The following is a 19,210-nucleotide window of genomic DNA, read 5'->3' as shown; positions in this document are numbered from 1 at the left end:
GTCTCTGATCTGTGTTTGCATGGATGTGGCTGTTCCTGTGTCTCTTGCTTTTTGCTTGTTTGGTACAGACAGATAACAAACCCTCAGTCTGCAGCCAGTCAGGGTCTGTCCCGTTTGTGAGACACGGCCGGATCTGGCAGAGGTGAGGGCCATGAGCAGGGTCCTAGGGGAGTCCCTGGGGGCGTCCCTGGTCAGTGCTGGACGGGAACTGTGGTGGCACCTGGGGGCCAGAGCACCCCACACCCGGGGGACCAAAGCTGGCACCTGCTCCACGAGCCGCCTGCTGTCCCCGACAGTCACAGCTGCACCCCAGGGCCCGTGGCTACCCACAGAGCCCCGGAGCCCCCCAGAGCTGAGCGGGGAGCAGAGCCGGGGTGTGTCAGGCAGCAGCAGGATGCAATCCCGGCCGTGCAGGGCTGCCCTGGCCGGCCCCGCACCCCGAGAGCTGCACAGACGGGGGAGGCGCTGCCCTCAATCAGGCCCTTTATTCCCAAGGGTTCTACACAGCACAGACACACATCCCCTCCCCATGCACAGCCCCCCCAGCCCCTCGCCCCGGGGGTTGCATAGAGAGCGGCCGGGCGGGCACCAGGAACCCCCGGGGGGCCGAGGGGGGCAGAGCCAGCCCGCCCCGCGACCCCCGCCCCGCCAGCCCCGGGGACCCCAGGGTCCTGCCCTGCTGCCCCGGGGCGCGGGGCAAGGGCGGCCGCTCGCGTCCGAAGTGCGGCCCGGCCTCGGCCCGGCTCCGCCCCAATAAATTAAAAAGGTCCGAGTCCGGGTCAGAAAGGGGGCCCGGGGGTCACTCCTCGGGGGGCTCGGTGAGGAAGGGGGAGGTGACGGCGTGGGCCTGGGCGATGGCCGCCAGCTCCTTGAGGAACTCGCTGAAGATGACGGCGCAGTAGACGGCGTTGCGCACGCGCAGGGCCTCGCCGTGCCGCGCCGGGGGGGCCAGGGGGTGCAGCCCCCCGTCCCGCAGCCCCTGCAGCGCCAGCTGCGCCGCGTGCCGCGCGCGGGTCGGGCTGTTGGCGTGGCGCAGCAGCAGCTCCCCCAGGGACGGCTTCCGGCTGCGGGCTGCGGCACGCGGGGAGCGTCAGGGACACGGGGCCGGGGGGACGGGGGGCACCCGGCCCCCAGTGCAGCCCCCAGCCCCCAGCCCAGCCCCTGGCCCCCAGCCCGGGCCCAAGGGACAGCTCAAGCACAGGCTGATGGCATCCAGGCCTCCGTGCAGCCCTCAGCTCCCCCACACCATCTCCAAGCCTCCTTATCACGCAACACACAACCCCCAGGCCCCCTCCCCAGTCCCTGCATAGACCCCACAGCCCACCCAGACACCAGACTCCCAAAGCAAGCCCCAGCCCACCACACACATCCAGCCCCTTGTACAATGCAGCCTGCTGCACAGCCCCCAGCCCCCCATGCAGCCCCCAGCCCCCCCGGCAGCCCCCACCCCCTGCACAACACACTGTCCAGCCCCCAGACCCCAGGCAACACACAGGGCAGCTCCCAGCTCCTTATTCAACACATCATGCAGCCCCCAGCCCTTCACACAGCCCCCAGCCCCATGTGCCACTCCCAGCTGCCTGCAGAACCGCCAGCCCCCCGGGCAAGGCCCTGTCCTCACCCAGGGTGTCGGTGCGCCGCAGAGCAGGGACAGCCCCTGGCCCCTCAGCCCAGTCCAGCCGCCCCCGAGCAATCAGGTACTTCTTGGCCTTGAAGAGCAGCGCTGGGAAATCCTCTTGAGTGGCAGCAAAGCTCTCGATCTTGTTCTTCACCGAGCCCAGCACCTGCAGGACCACAGCACGGGGGTCCCCAGAGGAACAGGGGTCCCCATCAGATGGGGTATTCCCCTGAGCACAGGGTACCCCAACAGGAAAGGGGGGATCCAGAGGGGGTTACAGCCATGTGCCTGTGGCACTTGGGACATGGGGCAGGGGTGCGCTGGGCAGCACAGGGCGAACTCAGTGGTCTTTCCAATGGCTTCCCGTGACTCCATGAGGGCAGGGGTTCCCCAGGGGCCATACCTGGAGCAGGGACTTGACACTGGGCTGGAAGACCATGTTGGTGTTGAGCAGGAAGGAGCGGAGCAGAGGCTGGGGGTAGCAGGCCAGCTGGGCCACCAGCCCCGTCAGCAGGAAGTTGACATACAGAGAGTTGTGGGGCATGTTCTCCAGCTTCCCAAACAGCACCGACACGAAGGGGCCTGGGGACACGGGGGGGTCAGGCAGGGCCCCCCAGCGAGCCGGGACCCTCCCTGTCCCCCCGTGCCCACCTGTGAAGGGCTGGCTGGGGGGTGGCCCCACCGCCCGCGGCGGGCTGGCCACCACCTGCGCCAGGGGGTCTGGGGGCCGTGGCGGCGCCCGCCCGCTGCCCGCGTCCCCCTCGGGCAACGCAGCGAAGCTGGCAAAGGCCTCCTCCTCCTCGTGGGACAAGGGCGGCTCAGGGGCTTCCGTGGGGGTGGCTGGGGCTCCCCCCACGCCCCCGTTCTGCATCTCGGCCTCAATTTCACGCAGCTCCTCAGTGAAGGTCTCGATGGAGACGCCGGCCCCAGGGGGCTCGGCGGGCACGCGGGCCAGCAGCTCCTCCAAGAGCGAGTCCACCGAGGGCAGAGGCTCCCAGCCAGGGGGCTGCGCCTGAGGGGCCCCGTTCGGAGCCCCCCCCTTGCCCTCCCCCTCGCCCTGGGGGCTCCGACGGACCTTCTTCACCACCACATCCCCCTCCGGCCGCCCTGGCTCAGCCGCCCCGTGCGCCCCGTTCACCAGCGTCCCCCCATCCCGGGGCTCGGGGCCAGGCCCCCCGGCCCTGGGCTCGTCGCCCCCGAGGGGTCCCCCCGGCGCCTCCCGCGCCCCCTCCTCGGGCAGCCCCCGCTTCTTAGTCCGTGGGGTGGGGGGTCCCGGGGGCCGCCCCGGGGGGCTGTCGGGGTCGGGCGTGGGGCCGGGGGCGCGGGGGTCCTCGCCGTCGTAGGGCGCCGACCAGACGCGGCAGGCCCAGGCGCAGCGGTCAATGCTGCGCCGCGCGTCCCGCAGGTATTCCAGGTAATTCCTGTCCAGCTCCGCCACCTCGTCCCGGGGGCCGGGCCGGGGGGGGCTGCCCGCGGGGGGCCCGGGGGAGCGGGGGGCAGCGGCCTCGGCGGGGGCCGCGCTGGCCTGGCGCATGAAGAAGGAGAGGCGGGACGGCGTGGAGGGCTTCGGAGCCGGGGGGGCGTCTGCGCCGGGGCTGCCGTGGCCTGCAGGGGACACGGGGTCAGCACCGGGCTCAGCACCGGGGGGGCAGCACCGGGCTCAGCAGCGAGCTGGGGCCGGGGGAATTCCAGGTGCCACGGGGATGGTGGCACGAGGCTCAGCACTGAGCAGGCGGAGGAACGGGGTCCCAGCGGCTGCAGGGATGGCACGGGGGAGCGCAGTGCCAGGACAGGGCTCACGTACGTGGGGATCATGTGGCACGGGGGACTGTGCCAGGTGGGGTGGGGATGGGGCTCAGGTTGCCACAGGAATGGCACCAGGGGCTCAGCGCTGAGCTGGGACAGGGTCCAAGGGGACACCAAGGCAGAGCTCAGCAATGGGACAGGATGGGGCCAAGGCATGAGGGGGCCATAGGGATGGCACAGCTGGGACTCATCAACAGTTTAGAGCAGGGGTGGGTTACAAGTGGCCATGGAGACCCCAGGAGAAGGCTCCACATCAAGCCAGGAGGGGGACAGGGCCTAAGGGGCCACAGGGATAGCGTGGGACAGCTCAGTGCCAAGCCAGGGTAGGAAAGGAGTCTGAGGGGCTGCGGGGATCCAGGGAGAGGGCTCAGTGTTGGGACAGGGTCCAAGGGGCCATGGGGATGGTGGGGTGAGGTTCAGCAGCAAGCTGGGAGGTGGAGGGGCTCTGAGGGGCCGCAGTGGCGTACCCCTGGCCCGGGAGGGGGGCTCCTCGTCCCGGTCGCGGGGTGGCGGGGGGCTCTCGGGCCGGCAGCAGCGCGGGATGAGGGACAGGAACTTCGCCGCTGTCTTCCCGTAGATGTCCAGGTCCCGCACCGCCCGCTTCTGGCTCAGCATCACGTGGCTGCAGGGCAGCAGGTACCTGCGGGCAGGGTGGCACAGGGCAGCTGCAGGGGACACACGGGGACAGGGACCCTCCACAGGACCCCAGCCCCTTCACAGGGGGGCAAATGATGTGGCTGCTTCACATCCACACGCCCACCTGGGAGCAACTCCCCAGGCCCATCCCAGAGGAGCCCCCAGAGTGGGCCAGCAGCAGGTGATCCCCGGCCCCCCTCACCTGAGCACCAGCTGCAGCATCACATCCTCGCAGTTGAGGCTGAGCAGGGTCCGGAAGAGGCTCAGGGACACCATGCACAGCTGGGGACAGCGCAGGGCATCAGAGGGGCAGCGGAGCGGGCAGGGGCAGTGCCACCCACCCCATGGCAGGACAGGGGAAGGGGATGGGAATGGGACGGGACAAGGATGGGGACACCGGAGACGGGACAAAGATGAGGATGGGGACGTTGGGGGGCCGTGGGGGCCCCGGGGCTCACCCGGGAGTTGCTGTTGATGCGGCCCACCAGCGTGTCCAGGATGGTGGTGTTGTCGTGCCGGTGCAGCAGCACGAAGCGCAGGAAGGTTTTCAGCAGCGCCGTCTCGCTGACGCTGCGCAGGAACAGGTCCAGGTACGCCGTGCTCGCAATCATCTCCTCCACCGAGGTCTGCAGGAGGGGCACGTGCAGCTGGGAGCCACAGGGACGGGCACCACGGGGCCCTGCCCACCCGCACGGGCAGTGGTACAGGTAGGAGACCCCCAAGAGACCCCCATCCCACAGCTGCTGCCAGGGGTCCCTCACCTTGTGCAGCGCCGGCCCCATGACGGGCACAAGGAACCCGTTGTGGACGTAATCCACCAACTGCTTCTGCACCAGTGGGTGGGCGACCTGAGGGGCCGCAGAGGGGTCAGGCAGCCCCCTATGGGGCTGGGAGCCCGTCACAGCTCCTCGCAGCCCCTCAGCCCCACCTGGATGACAGCATTGCAGAACTCAAGCGAGTTCATGAAGAGGACGAGGGAGGAGACGCCGATCCAGTCCTCCCGCCGCAGGAAGTGCCAGTCGTCTCCTCGCACCTCGATCTTGCGGGGCAGGGAGGAGTACAGGGCGCTCAGGCCCGTGGCCAGCACCTGGGAACACATGTACTCGGCTGCCCCGCAGCCCCTCGGACCTCCAGCTGCTGGACCCAGCTGGCCTTCCCCAGAGCCCAGGAACCTGCCCCCCACAAACCTGCCCCGCTCCAGCGTTGCAGGCAGGGCAGCTGGGCTGGGCCCTGCATCCACCGCTGACCCCAGGGAGCGGCCCCCTCATCCCCAGCCCAGCGCTGGGCCCTCCACCATCTCCAAGCCTCCCGTCATCACCGAGTCCCCTCACCATCTCCAAGCACCCTGTTCCCAGGCCCCTCATCCCCAAGCTCTCCATCATTTCCAGACTACTCTGTCACCTCCAAGACCCCCATCACTCGCAGACCTTCCATCATCCCCACATTCCCCATCACCTCCAAGCCCTCTATCCCAAAGCTCTCCATCATTTGCAACCTCTCCATCACCCAGCTTCCATCATTCCCAAGCCCCCCATAATCTCCAGCCCTGCCCTCCACCATCCCCAAGCCAGGGCAGGACTTCTCCCTCTAGGGCTGTCCACGGCTCTTGCCCCAGCTGGGCCAGCTCTGTGCCAGCAGTGCAGGGTGCCAGCACTGTCCCAGTGGACAGCGGACAGGAAGGCTGCCCCGAGGAGGGGGACGCCCCACGGGGATCCGTACCGGGCAGAAGTAGGAGTTGTCGGTGATGGACTGGGCCACGGCGCGGTTGCTGGCCGACATGGCCATGATGAGCAGCAGCGCGTCCCGTGCCTGCTGGCCCCGCGCGCCCTCGTGGTGGATGAAGGGGATGAGGAGCGAGAAGATGATGAGGTTGGCGGGGCCCTGGTCCGTGTGGCTGTGGAAGAAGAGCTCCAGGATGGCCGGCTCGCGTGCCACGGAGACGCAGAGCTGGTTGAGCAGCAGCACCAGGCTGTTCTCCAGCGGGGCCGAGGCAGGCTCGGCGCACACGCTCAGCAGGCGCAGCAGCGGCGTCAGCACCGGCTTGTGCCGCAGCAGGGGCTGCCGGGCCTGGCTGATCAGCATCTCGTACAGCTTCAGCTGCTCCACCTGGCAACGAGGACACGGCGGAAAGGTACAGGGACCACCCGGTCCTGCTGTTCCTCCAGTACAACCCTGCCCACTCAACCACCGTCCCCAGGTGCCACATCCACATGGCCGTGAAATCCCCCCGGGGCTGGGGATTCCAGCACTGCCCTGGGCCATCTGTGACAGGGCTGGAGGAAATTCCTTCCATGAGGAATTTCCTCCAGCGTCACAGAGTTTTCAGGATGGCTCGGGTAGCCTCAGCCCCAGTTCAACCTGAACATGCCATGGGACAGTGCCCTACCCTTGGCCTGACTGACCCTCAACCCAGCACCTTCACCCTTTGGATCCAGCCTGTCCCAGCCTCCCCACAAACCCCCCAGAGACCCCCTCCGCTCCCCTCACTCAGACCTTCCTCTCCTCGGTGAAGTCGCCCTGCAGATGCCAGCACAGGAGCCGCTCCAGCAGGTTCTCAGCAGCCACAAACTCCAGGATGGGCCCGCAGGCCATGTCCCCGTCCCCCTGTGACCTGTCCTTGTCCCCGTCCCCCCAGGGCCGGTCCTCAGCCAGCAGGTTCAGCATCTGGTAGGTGTTGTTGCGGACGGCGCTGAGGTCATCGGGGGCTGGTTTGCTCCCGCGCCGCTCCAGGATCCGCAGCACCTGTGGGAGGGGGCCGGGCAGTGGGGGCCGGGGGCTGCAGGGCCGGGGGACGCTCGCTGTCCCCCCGCCCCACTCACCTGTGCCCAGTGGTTCTTGAAGACCATGAGGCAGGTCTCGGGGTCAGCGGTGACGGGGGGCTGCAGGCTGGCGCTGCGGGGGGCTCGCTGCCCGCCCGCCCGTGGGGTCAGCTTGCTCAGCCAGCTCATCCTCTCCATCGGCACGGGGTCACAGACAGCACCGGGGCACCCCAGCCGGCCTGGGGGCGGCCTGGCACCACCGTGGGGGCACAGGGCAGCGGGCGGGATGCCAGGGTCCTTTCTCCATGCTGCTGCCAGCGGGCTGCAGGGAGAGGGGCTGTCAGAGACCCCCAGGGAGGGAGGCAGAAGGGAAAGGAGGAGGGAAGCCAGGAAGGAAGAAAGTCAGGAGGAAGAGACTGCTATCAAGAGGAAAGGCAGGCAGGAGAGACAGAGCAGTGGGAACTGGGCCGGGCAAGCATGCTGGAGCAGTGCTGGCTGGAGGACTCTGGATCCCAGCCCTGCTCACACCCCGTACTGGACTTTACACCAGGAACCAGCCCAGCATGGGTGTGGGGAGTACCCAGCAGCCACAGGGACACCAGGACAGCTGGGACAGCTGCCCACCCCCATGCTCAGCAGCACCCACGGCCGGTGCAGCACGACGGCGCTGCCAGGATATTTTTAGGGCCCCGTGCCCTAGCACCACCACTGCCACTGCAGGCACCAGCACGGGACTGAGCACTAAGGCCCCAGAGCCAGCAGCACCGCTGTGCCTGGGGACAAAGAGACACCGCAGGGGCCCCCCAGTCCCCCACGAGCATGTGGGGAGGGCAGCGGCTTTGAGAGCCAGTGCCACAGCCCTTGCATGGCGCTTGGGGAAGTGGAAGTGCCATTAAAGACACCCCAAACCACAGCGGCAGGAAGGGAAAGTGGCTGAAGCTGGGGCAGTGGGACACAGCAGGGGCAGGGCCTGTCTATTTATACCCGGCTCAGCCCATCCCACCCACAGCCAGCTCGTGTGGCTGCTAAAGTTAGAGCCACTGAATGCCGGGGCAGTGCCAGCCCTGCCACCCAGCACTGCGGCCCCAGCAGCAGGAACCAAAGGCCACAGTGCGGCACACCGGGACACCTAGGGCAGGGACCCGTGTGACACACGGCCAGAGCCACGCTGGTGGGACAGGGACACCAGCTGTCACCACTTCTGTCCTGGTACCAGTGCCCCCTCACCCCAAGCTGGCTGTGCCTGTCACATGCCAAAGGACCCAGCCACTGGGGCAAAGCACGGGGCTGTAGCACCACGCCAGTGTCACCCCAGTGTCACCCCAGTGCCACCCAGACGGGCTGCGGTGGGGGAGCGCCCTCCGCCTGGGCAGCAAGTAGCCGAGCACTGGGGGGGGAACAGGTGCCACCAGACCAGGGAAAGGGACACTGCAGGCAGGGACACCGAGGGCACAGGGACACCAGGTGCCATCAGGGCAAGGACAGGGACCCCGGGGCACGGCCACCACGGGCAGAGGATGGCACCCAGTGCCAGGAGGTCGTGGGTGATGAGCACCGGCCCCTCCGATGCACCCGGGAACCGAAGCACCGTGTGGTCACCGAGGGGTCGGCAGGGCGGTGGCCGGTAGGCGCCGGTGGTCCGGGTGAGGCGAGGGGCGGTCACAGCCCAGGGCTGCCCCCAGCCGGGGCCGCGATCCCCCAGCCCGCGGAGGCTGCTGCTCACTTGGGCATCCTCAATCCCGGAGCCACGGAGACACCGGGTCCGGGACGCCCTCAGGCTCCGGGGTCACGCATAACTGGGACCTAGGATGCCGCGGGGCCGGGCCGCCTACCTGGGTCAAGGTCGCGGCGGTCCCGTCCCGTCAGCGCCGCACCTGGGCAGGGCAGAGGCGGCGTCGGACGCGGGGCCGGGAAGCCCCCGGGACCCCGCGGGCCTCGGCGGGACTGGGCCCCTCGCCCCACGGCACCGCGGCCCGCTCGGACCCGCCCCCGCCGCGGCCCCCTCACCCCGGACACCGCCCGGGCAGGGCCGGTCCCTCCGGCCCCGCGCGGCCAAGGGCGGGCGGCGGCCCGGGCACCCCGGCACCGCGGCAGAAGGGCGGCTGGACCTGCCCCGAGGCCCGCCCCGCTGCCCGCAGCCCCCGCTCCCGCTGTCCCCGCTTGCGGGGCCCCCATTGCCGGTGTTCCGGTGCCCCCCGGCCGCTCCCGGTCCGCCCCGGTGCCGCCGCTCACCGCCCGCCCCCGCCACGGGCCCCGCGCTCCCGACGCCATCTTCCCGCCGCGCCCGACGCACCGCGCGCGCTGGCCACGCCCGCCGCCGGCTGGGCCACGCCCGCCGCGGCGCAGGGACACGCCCACACCTCTTGGTGGGCGTGGCCTCTCCGAGAAAGCCCGAGCGCTCATTGGCTAGGCTGTGAGGGGGGCGGGGCCGGGCGGGGCCGGGGCGCGTGGGGACCGGGACAGCCCGGGACAGCCCGGGAGCAGGGACAGGCGGAACCGGGACAGACCGGGACAGACCGGGAGCAGGGACAGGCGGAACCGGGACAGACCGGGACAGCCCGGGAGCAGGGACAGGCGGAACCGGGACAGACCGGGACAGACCGGGAGCAGGGACAGGCGGAACCGGGACAGACCGGGACAGCCCGGGAGCAGGGACAGGCGGAACCGGGACAGACCGGGACAGACCGGGAGCAGGGACAGGCGGAACCGGGACAGACCGGGACAGACCGGGAGCAGGGACAGGCGGAACCGGGACAGACCGGGACAGACCGGGAGCAGGGACAGGCGGAACCGGGACAGACCGGGACAGCCCGGGACAGCCCGGGAGCAGGGACAGGCGGAACCGGGACAGACCGGGACAGCCCGGGACAGCCCGGGAGCAGGGACAGGCGGAACCGGGACAGCCCGGGACCGGGACAGCCCGGGACAGCCTGGCACCGGGACAGCCCGGGACAGCCCGGTACTGGAGCGCCCAGGCACCGGGACAGCTCGGCACTGGGACAGCCCGGCACCGGGACAGCCCGGGAGCAGGGACAGGCGGAACCGGGACAGCCCGGGAGAGCCCGGGACCGGGACAGCCCGGGACAGCCCGGGACAGCCCGGGACAGCCCGGCACCGGAACAGCCCGGCACCGGGACAGCCCGGGACCCGGACAGCCCAGCACCGGGTACCCTATACGAGCGCGCCCCGGAGCGGGACATGCCCAGAAACCGGGAAACCCTCTGAGCCGGGCAGCGTAACCGGGTACCCAGGGGCTGGCACTCCCGGCACCGAGAGCCCCAGCACGGGCAGCCCGCTGGCCCAGCCGCCCCCGTACTGGGAACCCTCGTATCTGCCACCCCAGTACCGGGTAACCCTGCAACGGACAACCCCTGCACAGTGCGCCTACCGGAACTGAGCACCTCAGAGTCGGGCACCCCGGTACCGGGACCCCCCAGAACCCCAGAAACGGGCCCTCCCTGGCCCTGGGCACCCTCGTGCCAGATTACCTTGTACCGAGCACCCTGTGCCAGGCAGCCCCGTACCAGGCGCTGGGAGCTGCCGCCGCCTCTGCGCGGGCACGGCCTGGCACCGGCCGCTGTTCCTGGAGGCTCACCTGAGCCCCGGCACACCTGGCCACGGCTCCGTGCCCCAGCGCGCCCGGTGGACGTGGCACGGTGGCTGTCTCAGCCCAGGCGTCCCGGGGGCCGGTGGGTACCCCGGGGACGCCTCGTTGCCAGGACACGGCCGGTGCCGCAGGAGCCGCGCGGCTGCGTCCCCTCGAGGCACCGCGCCTGGCACCGGGGCAGGCAGCACCCGGCAGGTGCTCAGGTGCGCAGGACCCCCGGCTAGCGGGACGCACAGGATCCCCGCCGTGAAGGATCCCACCGGGACCCTCGGCTCCCTCCTGTCCTGCCGCTGGGCCGGCTCCAGCCCGGCAGCCCCTCTGGAGCCATGGCCACAGCCAGGGCTGGCACCGGCGCCGGACGTTCCACGGGGTGAGCGGGGCACGGCGGCTGCGGGTGGGGGGGGGTAGGGGCACCGCAGGGACCCCCTCAGTCCCACAGCTGCCGGGGGGGCTGGCTGAGCCTTAGGGCCACCAGCAGCTGGGGCTGAGCGCGGGCAGAGGGACCCCACATGGGGACGGAGTGACCCCGGGTCCCCCTGCGCCCCCAGGTGCACTGCCACCCCCCGGAACTGGAGCCTGGACCCCGCCGGGGACTGGCACTACAGGTGGATCAGCCTCATGGTGCTGCCCATCCTTTACAACTGGGTCGTCCTCATCCTCAGGTGCCAGGCAGGAGGGCTGGGTGGGGGTGTGGGGTGTCCTGGCCCCATCCCAGTGATGCCTCATGATGCCACTCGTACCCAGGTGCTGCTTCCCCGAGGTGCAGGAGGCACACGTGGGGCTGTGGCAGGCCCTGGACGGGCTCAGCGACACACTGTACCTGCTGGACATGGCCGTGCGCCTCCACACAGGTGTGTACACGCACACAGACAGACAGGTGCACACATACACAGACAGACAGACAGGTGCACACAGAGACACACAGGTGTGTACACGCACACAGACAGACACTCAGGTGCACACAGACACAGATACCCACACACAGAGACACACAGGTGTGTACACACACACACAGGTGCACACAGACACACACACACACAGACACACAGGTGTGTACACAGACACAGACAGACAGGTGCACAGAGACACAGACACACACACAGAGACACAGGTGTGTACACAGACACACAGGTACGCACAGACACAGACACACAGGTGTGTACACACACAGACAGACAGGTGCACACAGACACAGACACACAGACACACAGGTGTGTACACAGACACACAGACAGACAGGTGCACAGAGACACAGACACACACACACAGAGACACACAGGTGTGTACACGCACACAGACAGACAGACAGGTGCACACACACAGAGACAGAGACAAGGTGTGTACACAGACACACAGACACACAGGTACATACAGACACAGAGATGCACAGGTGTGTACACACACACAGACACACAGGTACACACAGGTGCAAACAGACACACAGGTGTGTACACAGACACACAGACACACAGGTACATACAGACACACAGATGCACAGGTGTGTACACACACAGAGATACAGGTGTGTACACACACGCAGACACACAGGTACACACAGACACACGGGTGTGTACACACACACAGACACACACAGACACACGGGTACACACACATAGACAGGTACACACAGACACACAGGTGTGTACACACACAGACACACAGGTGTGTACACAGACACACACAGGTACACACACACACAGACACAGACGTACACGTGTGTACAAACACACATGCAGATGTATACATACACACACACATGCGCAGGTGTGTACATGCACATACATGAAGGTGTGTACAAACACATACACACATATGCAAGCATGTATACACACACACACACGTACGTGTACAGGTGTGCACATGCACACACACACACATGCAGGTGTGTACAGGTGCATACACACATGTGCACTCCCACCCCGTACAGCCACCACCCAGCCCTACCCAGAGGATGTCTGGGTGGGTGGTCTGGAGTCCCGGCACCCACCGCTCGCCCCCTCAGCCCCATGGCAGTGCAGGGGCCGCCAGTGACATCCCGCAGGGTGCCCATCCAGGGGTCCTGTGCCCCACGCTGGGCACCGGCGTGGTCCCTGCTGCGAGCCCTCTGCCCGCACGGGGAGGTGAGCAGCCCCTGCCCCTCCAGGGCCGGGTGCCCTGTAGTGCCGTGGCTGCCCTGGCTGCCCACTCAGGTTTCCTGGAGGACGGCATCCTGGTGCGGGACGTCAGGCGGACGCGGCGGCGCTATCTGGGCTCCTGGACCTTCCCCTGGGATGTGATGGCCGTGCTGCCCACCGAGCTGCTCTGTCTGCTCCCCGGGGTCCCGAGGGTCCCGGGGGTGCCAGCGGCACGTGCCAACCGCTGCCTACGGGTGCCGCGACTCTTGGAGGCCTTCGACCGGTGCGAGACGCGCACGGGACGGCCCAACGTGTTCCGCATGGCCAAGCTGATGCTGTACCTGCTGCTGGGCATCCACTGGCATGGGTGCCTCTACTTCGCGCTGTCGGCACGCCTGGGGCTGGGCGTCGACCCCTGGGTCTGCCCCAGCTTCACCCGACTGCTGCGCCGCTACCTGCACAGCTTCTACTTCTCCACGCTGGTCCTGGCCACAGTGGGCGACACGCCGGCACCGCAGCGCGAGGAGGAGTTCCTCTTCCTCACCGCCGGCTTCCTCCTGGCCGTGCTGGGCTTCGCCACCATCACCGGCAGCATCAGCACCGTCATTGTCAACCTCAGCTCAGCCGCCACCGCCTTCTACCCCGACGCGGGGCCGGTGCGGCGCTACCTGCGGGCGTGGGGCGTGGGCGGGCGGCTGGCGGGACGCGTGGCGCGCTGGCACCAGCACCTGCGGGCGCAGCGCAAGCTGCCGGCCGAGTGGGAGGTGCTGCAGCACCTGCCGCAGGGCCTGCGGGCCGAGGTGGCCGCCGGCGTGCACCTGGCGGCCCTGCGGCGCGTGGGGCTGTTCCGCAGCTGGGAGCACGGCGTGCTGCGGCAGCTGGTGCTGCGCCTGCGGCCGCAGGTCTTCTGCCCCGGCGAGTTCGTGTGCCGGCGCGGGGACGTGGGCCGCGAGATGTACTTCATCCGCGAGGGCCGCCTGGCCGTGGTGGCCGAGGACGGCGTCACGCAGCTGGCCGTGCTGGGCGAGGGGCTCTACTTCGGGGAGATCAGCCTCATCAACATCAAGGGTGAGCCCCGCACTGCGCCCTGATGCTGCCCTGTGGCCCCCTCGGGCTCGTGGCCCCCTCGGGCTCACGGCCCCCTGCCCCACAGGCAACATGGCCGGGAACCGGCGCACGGCCAACATCCTGAGCATCGGGTACTCAGACCTGTTCTGCCTGGGCAAGGAGGACCTGGCGGAGGTGCTGGCCGAGTTCCCCTGTGCCCGTGCTGCCATGGAGGCCAAGGGCCGGGAGCTGCTGCTGCGCATGGGCCAGCTCGACACCAGAGCTGAGGCGGCAGCACTGGCGGCCGAGGCCAAGGCGGAGCAGCGGCTGCAGGGGCTGGAGGTGGCCCTGGAGGGGCTCCAGACGCGGGCAGCACGGCTGCTGGCACAGCTGGAGGCCGGTGCCCTGCGCATGGCCCTGCGCGTCCGGCGCCTCGAGGGACGGCTGCAGCTGCGGGGCAGAGCAGGGCGGGCGGACGGGGCGGCAGGAACGGCAGGAACGGCCTCACCGCAGCGGCCTGCCAGCCCACGGGGTGCTACCGGGGGACAGGGCCCCCCCAGAGAGCAGGCTTCAACCAAGGCACAGGCTGTCCTCAGGGCACACGGTCCCCTCGGGGAGCAGGGTCCCTCCAAGGTGCAGGGTGCCCCCAGGGCAGAGGGTCCTGCCCAGGAACCAGGTTCTGCAGGTGGGCAGGGTCCCACTGGGGTGCAGGGCCCCTCCAAGGCACCGAGTCCCCACAGGGCACACAGTCCCCATAGAGCACAGGGGCCCAGCAACATGCAAGGTCCTCCCAAAGCACACGATACCCCCACGGTGCAGGGGCCCCTCAGGGCACGGGGTCACACTGGGGCACGGGGTCCTCGTGGCATGCGTGGCCCCAGCGGGGCACAGGCTCCCCTCAAGCCTGGTACCCCCATGTTACAGGGTCCCCTCAGGGCACAGGGGCAGACTGGGGCACGAGGTCCCAGCGGCGTGTATGGTCCCCGCAGGGCACGGGCTCTCCCCAGGGCATGGGGTCCCTCTGGGTCACAGAGATCCACGGGGGCGCATGATGTCTCCGGGGCTCAGGGGCTCGGGGTCCCACGAGGGGTGGGGGTGCCGCGGGACTAGTTCCACGGTGCTGAGGGGTGACCTGGAGGGGGACACAGCAGCGACCACTGTTGTCGGGTGACACCGACAGCTGCTGCTGCGGGACGGGGACAGGGACGAGGAAGGAGCCGGGATGGGGACGGGTCAGGGTCACGGAGTTTCGGAGCCGTGAACAGCTCGGGACCCCCAGCCCCGCCGGGCCGTCCCGGGGCAGCCGCAGGGACGCGGTGACAGACATCGCGGTGACGGCCGTCGCCGTCGCCCGGTGCCTCACGAGCGCTCCCGGCGAGCCCCCCCGAAGCTGCCCGACCCGCCCGGGACTCCGGCTGCAGCCCGGTACTCCCCGAGACGCGCTCCCGGTACTCTCCATGGCCCCGCCCGTCCCCCACCGTCCCGGGCTCCCCCTGTTCCCGCCTCCCCCGCGCCCCCCAGCACCCCCCGGGCTCCCCCCGCCGCCGCCACCGCCCCCCGCCCCCGGCCCGCCCCGCGCCGGGCGCCGCCCCCGCTTATCCACCGGCGGCTCCGAGCGGATCGGAGCCTCGTCCCTCCCGGAGCCTCCCGGTGCCTGATCCTTCCCGGTGCCTCCTGCCGGAGGAGGGGCGGGGGAAGGCGGGGGGTCCCCGCCATGGACCCCCGGCCCCTCAACGAATCGCTGCAGGAGATGCTCTGCCGCTCCGGGAACGGCACCGGCAACGGACCCGGCACCGGCAACGGGACCAACGGCTCGGTCTGCGACCTCCTCCGCAGGGGCCTCCGCGGGCCCCCGGCGCCCAGAGGTGAGAGCGGGGGCGGGGGGAAGGAGCGGGATGGACCCGGGAAGGAACCCCCGCTTCGTGCCCGGCCCTGTGCCCCCCGGCACGCCGGCACCCCGCTTCGTCCCGCCGTGCCACCCCGGTGCCCGCCGCCCTGCGCTCCGGTTCTCCCGGTCCCCTACCGCTGCCGCTCCCGTTCCCCGCCGTGCCCCCCATCGCACCCGTCATCCCCGATCCCCGCGCCCCGGCCGCGGGCTCGGGGGCCCCGGCACTGCCCAGGGATTCCGATGCGGATCTCGGCGCTGCCTGGGGGAACACGCCGGGCTGTGCCGGTGGCAGCAGGAGGGCGGAGGGGACTCCGACAGGGACTCCACGGACACAGACAGCGCCCGCCCCGCACCCCTGCCCCACTGCCGGGGCCGGGACCTCCAGCTGGACCCTCGACTGGGACGCCCACATCCCGCCCTCCACCAGAACCGAGAGCCCGAACCTCATCCCAGCCCCCGCCTGGGGCCCCTGCTCCGACTTGTCACTCCGCTCTCCGGGCAGGACGTCCCCGGTCCCCGCGCCAGCGGGGGAGCCGTAGCTCAGCACCGAGGCGGAGGGTGGGCAGGATGGGGGCACCCACCTGGATGAGGGTCCCTCAGCCTCAAGGAATTGAGCCGAGGATCGTGGGGTTCACCCCAAATCCCGGCGGCTGCCACACGGGGGGGGGAACGATGCACTCATCTGATGGGTCTCCAGCGAGCTTGCGCCGGTCACGTCGGATCCCCGGTGTCCCAGTGCCCGGGCCTGTGCTGGGGCACCTGTGGGGTGCCTTCAGAGCGTGTCTGGGGGGCCACCGAGCTACCCTTGGGGTGCCGTGGGAGAGTCTCTGTGGTGGCCTCGGGAGTGCTTTCAGAGCGCCTCTGGGGTGCCACCTGGGCTCCTCTGGGGTGCACCGGGGTGCCTCTGGGGTGAACCCGGAGCGCCTCTGGGGTGAACCCGCAGTGCCTCTGGGGTGAACCCGGAGCGCCTCTGGGGTGCCCGCGGGGTGCCAGTGCAGCGCCGTGCCCCGCTGCCCGCAGAGCTGGACGTGGCGGTGCGCGTGGTGCTGTACGTGCTGATCTTCGTGCTGAGCGTCGGGGGCAACGCGCTGGTGGTGGCCGTGCTGGCGCTGAACCGGCGGCTGCGCACCGTCACCAACTGCTTCCTGCTGTCCCTGGCCCTGAGTGACCTGCTCCTGGCGCTGTGCTGCATGCCCTTCACCCTGCTGCCCGGCCTCATGGGCGCCTTCATCTTCGGCGACGTCGTCTGCAAGCTCGTCGCCTACCTCATGGGTAGGGTGGGGCACGGCGGGGGCTTGTCCCTCCCTCGTGGGTGGGGTGGGGGGGCCTCATCCCGGCCTTGTCGGTACCTGGGGGCGCAGGGAGGGGCTCGTCCCTCCCCCGTGGGTACGCGGAGGGTTATCCCCGCCTCATGGGTGCATGGAATACAGCGGGGGGGCCTCAGGAGGAGGCGGGGACCGCAGTGTCACGCCATGCCCACTGACGCCCCCCGCCACCCGCAGGGGTCTCGGTGGCCGTGTCCACCTTCAGCCTGGTGGCCATCGCCATCGAGCGCTACAGTGCCATCTGCAACCCGCTGCAGTCGCGCGCCTGGCAGACGCGGTCCCACGCGTGCCGCGTCATCGCGGGCACCTGGGCGCTGGCGGCGCTGCTGATGCTGCCCTACGCCGTGTACAGCACCACGCGGCCCGCGGCCCCGCGCCCGCCCCCCGCGCAGTGCACGCACCACTGGCCCAGCGAGCGCGTCCGGCAGGTCTGGTGAGTCCCGGGGAGGGAGGGGGGACGCGGGCGTGAGGGGACGCCAGGTGACGGGGGCCACCTGTCCCAGGTACGTCCTGCTGCTCCTCGTGCTCTTCTTCATCCCGGGCGTGGTGATGACGGTGGCGTACGGGCTCATCTCCCGCGAGCTCTACCGCGGCATCCACTTCGAGCTGGACGTCAAGAGGGAGGTGGCAGGTGAGGGGAAGGGGCGGGGGTGACGCTGGGGGCGACTCCTGCTCGGCGTGACTCCTGTGTGGGCAGAGTGCCCACCCTAGCAGGAGAGGCAGGGCTGAGCCCTCACCCCTGCTCCCCACAGCAGTGTGCTCCTCAGGGACACCCCCCTTTCCCGGGGACCTCCTTGTAGCCGTGGGATGCAGCAGGTCCCCACGGTGCCATTGCCATTTCCATGTCCCCTGCACCCCATCCCATTCTCCTGGAGGATGCTCCCGCGGTGCTGGGATGCAGCGTGTCCCTGCAGTGCCGTGGCCGTGACCATGCCTCCTCACTCCGCAGGCCAGCGTGGCATCGGGGGGGACTCGGCGCCCACGTGCGATGAGGGTGACGGGTGCTACCTGCAGCTGTCGCGTCCGGGCGCAGCGCTGGAGCTGCGGGCGCTGGGGGCGGCCGCGCAGCACGACCGGGCCCGCATCAACAGCTCGGGGGCCCAGCTGGCGGCCAAGCGGCGCGTGATCCGCATGCTGGTGGTCATCGTGGCCATGTTCTTCCTCTGCTGGCTGCCCATCTTCGCCGCCAACACCTGGCGTGCCTTTGCCCCGCGGGCAGCCCAGCGGGCGCTCTCGGGCACCCCCATCGCCTTCATCCACCTGCTGTCCTACACCTCCGCCTGCGCCAACCCCCTCATCTACTGCTTCATGAACCGCCGCTTCCGCAAGGCCTTCGGGGCCACCTGCGCAGGCTGGGGGTGCCGCCGCGCCTGCCCCCGCCGCCCGCCCGAGGACGAGCCCCCCATGGCCAGCGCCTCGCTCTCCAAGTTCAGCTACACCACCGTCAGCAGCCTGGGACCCCCCTGAGCCGGCACCCCCGAGCTGGAGCCCCCTGAGCCCTCCAACACCAGTGCCTGGGGCCCACGCCAGCTGGACCCCCCCCAGCCCCCAAGGCCAACACCTTTCTGTCCAAGTTCAGCTACAGCATCCTCAGCAGCCTGGGTCCCCTGAGCTAGCCCCCCTTAGGCGCCCTGACAGCAGTGCCTGGCCGCCCCCGAGCTGGACACCCCCAGCAGAACGCCCCCGAGCATGAACCCCTGCCCTGCCAGCATCCCCGTGCCCCCCTCCGGTGCCCCCCCAGCCGCCCGCCCTCCCGGGACACCCTTGCCCACCCACTCCCCGCTCGATCCCAGTGGCCCCGAGCCCCGGCTGGGTGGGGGCGAGGGGCGCGCTGGAGGACCCTCGGGGCCGGGCAGGTCGGAGGCTGAGGGAGGTCGAGGAACCCCCAGCCCAGCTCAGCCCGGGGTCTCCCCGCGCTGCTCCCCGGCTACGGTCACAATAAACTGACCCCGTGCCCACCCACGCCGCTGCTCCCAGCGCTCCTGCCCCGCCGGCACGGAGGCTCCGCGGGGCAGCTCCGGGCGGGACGTGGCGGCGGCACCGCGCGGGGCTCGGGGGGCTGCGGGCTGGGACCCTCCTCTGCGGGAACCGCCGAGCCCGGCGGCGGCGGCTGGGGGGATGGACCCCCGGGCCCGGTGCGCCCAGTGCCGCCCCGGGGGGGGCCGTGCGCGGGGGAGGGGACCCCAGCGGAGGGGCACCCCGGGGAGCGCCGGCGGCCCCAGGACTCCATCTCCCATCGTGCCCCGCGCTCTTTACGCCGGCCCGGCTCCTTCATTTGCATACGGCTCCCCGCCCCGGGTGGCCACGCCCAGCCCCGCGGGCATTGGTCACGCCCCCTTTGTGGCCACGCCCCCAGCCCCTCGGCCGTGGCGCCGGGGGCGGGCCCACGCCCCGCCTGACCTTGGCCCCG

The 19,210-nt window shown here is 70.3% G+C and overlaps 3 protein-coding genes across 9 annotated transcripts; 2 read left to right on the top strand and 1 right to left on the bottom strand.

Annotated features, from left to right (window-relative positions):
- Positions 1 to 466: 466 nt before the first annotated feature.
- Positions 467 to 10,554, bottom strand: FHIP1B (FHF complex subunit HOOK interacting protein 1B). Of its 7 annotated transcripts, none has more exons than XM_054003847.1 (14): positions 10,415 to 10,486; positions 8,652 to 8,693; positions 6,880 to 7,141; positions 6,554 to 6,802; positions 5,780 to 6,166; positions 4,989 to 5,147; positions 4,822 to 4,908; positions 4,519 to 4,686; positions 4,263 to 4,342; positions 3,892 to 4,064; positions 2,270 to 3,223; positions 2,022 to 2,200; positions 1,622 to 1,784; positions 467 to 1,071 (listed from the first exon to the last, which is right to left on the bottom strand). In XM_054003847.1, the coding sequence occupies exons 3-14, from the start codon at positions 7,015 to 7,017 to the stop codon at positions 800 to 802; spliced, it is 3,009 nt and encodes a 1,002-aa protein (XP_053859822.1). In that variant the 5' UTR covers positions 7,018 to 7,141; positions 8,652 to 8,693; positions 10,415 to 10,486; the 3' UTR covers positions 467 to 799. The 7 variants fall into 7 exon arrangements, with proteins under 7 accessions (XP_053859822.1, XP_053859807.1, XP_053859844.1 ...); XM_054003832.1 differs by lacking the exon at positions 10,415 to 10,486 and adding an exon at positions 10,308 to 10,396; XM_054003869.1 differs by lacking the exon at positions 10,415 to 10,486 and adding an exon at positions 10,308 to 10,396 and having other exon boundaries at positions 4,989 to 5,099.
- A 138-nt stretch (positions 10,555 to 10,692) lies between these two features.
- On the top strand, positions 10,693 to 14,706 carry CNGA4 (cyclic nucleotide gated channel subunit alpha 4). Its single transcript, XM_054004008.1, has 5 exons — positions 10,693 to 10,796; positions 10,975 to 11,088; positions 11,171 to 11,277; positions 12,616 to 13,608; positions 13,694 to 14,706. Exons 1-5 carry the CDS (start codon positions 10,753 to 10,755, stop codon positions 14,695 to 14,697), a joined length of 2,262 nt encoding a protein of 753 aa, XP_053859983.1. The 5' UTR covers positions 10,693 to 10,752; the 3' UTR covers positions 14,698 to 14,706.
- Positions 14,707 to 15,195: 489 nt separating this feature from the next.
- Positions 15,196 to 18,760, top strand: CCKBR (cholecystokinin B receptor). The gene is made up of 5 exons (XM_054004060.1): positions 15,196 to 15,452; positions 16,496 to 16,747; positions 16,978 to 17,233; positions 17,304 to 17,431; positions 17,750 to 18,760. Exons 1-5 carry the CDS (start codon positions 15,302 to 15,304, stop codon positions 18,265 to 18,267), a joined length of 1,305 nt encoding a protein of 434 aa, XP_053860035.1. The 5' UTR covers positions 15,196 to 15,301; the 3' UTR covers positions 18,268 to 18,760.
- The last annotated feature ends 450 nt before the right edge of the window (positions 18,761 to 19,210 follow it).

This window comes from Vidua macroura, chromosome 2, assembly GCF_024509145.1.
Source record: "Vidua macroura isolate BioBank_ID:100142 chromosome 2, ASM2450914v1, whole genome shotgun sequence".
Classification (NCBI taxonomy): domain Eukaryota; kingdom Metazoa; phylum Chordata; class Aves; order Passeriformes; family Viduidae; genus Vidua; species Vidua macroura.
Note: the sequence above shows the minus strand (reverse complement) of the source record. Positions and strands in the feature narration are given on the sequence as shown.

Coding starts and splice junctions, on each gene's coding strand:
- FHIP1B (XM_054003862.1), bottom strand. CDS start 7,017: ATGGAGAGGATGAGCTGGCTGAGCAAGCTGACCCCACGGGCGGGCGGG. Junction 4,909..4,988: donor TCTGCAATGCTGTCATCCAG/GTGGGGCTGAGG, acceptor GCGGCCCCTCAG/GTCGCCCACCCACTGGTGCA. Junction 4,343..4,518: donor GCATCAACAGCAACTCCCGG/GTGAGCCCCGGG, acceptor CGCTGTCCCCAG/CTGTGCATGGTGTCCCTGAG.
- CNGA4 (XM_054004008.1), top strand. CDS start 10,753: ATGGCCACAGCCAGGGCTGGCACCGGCGCCGGACGTTCCACGGG. Junction 10,797..10,974: donor GGCGCCGGACGTTCCACGGG/GTGAGCGGGGCA, acceptor CTGCGCCCCCAG/GTGCACTGCCACCCCCCGGA. Junction 11,278..12,615: donor GGCCGTGCGCCTCCACACAG/GTGTGTACACGC, acceptor CTGCCCACTCAG/GTTTCCTGGAGGACGGCATC.
- CCKBR (XM_054004060.1), top strand. CDS start 15,302: ATGGACCCCCGGCCCCTCAACGAATCGCTGCAGGAGATGCTCTGCCGC. Junction 17,234..17,303: donor GAGCGCGTCCGGCAGGTCTG/GTGAGTCCCGGG, acceptor CACCTGTCCCAG/GTACGTCCTGCTGCTCCTCG. Junction 17,432..17,749: donor CGTCAAGAGGGAGGTGGCAG/GTGAGGGGAAGG, acceptor CTCACTCCGCAG/GCCAGCGTGGCATCGGGGGG.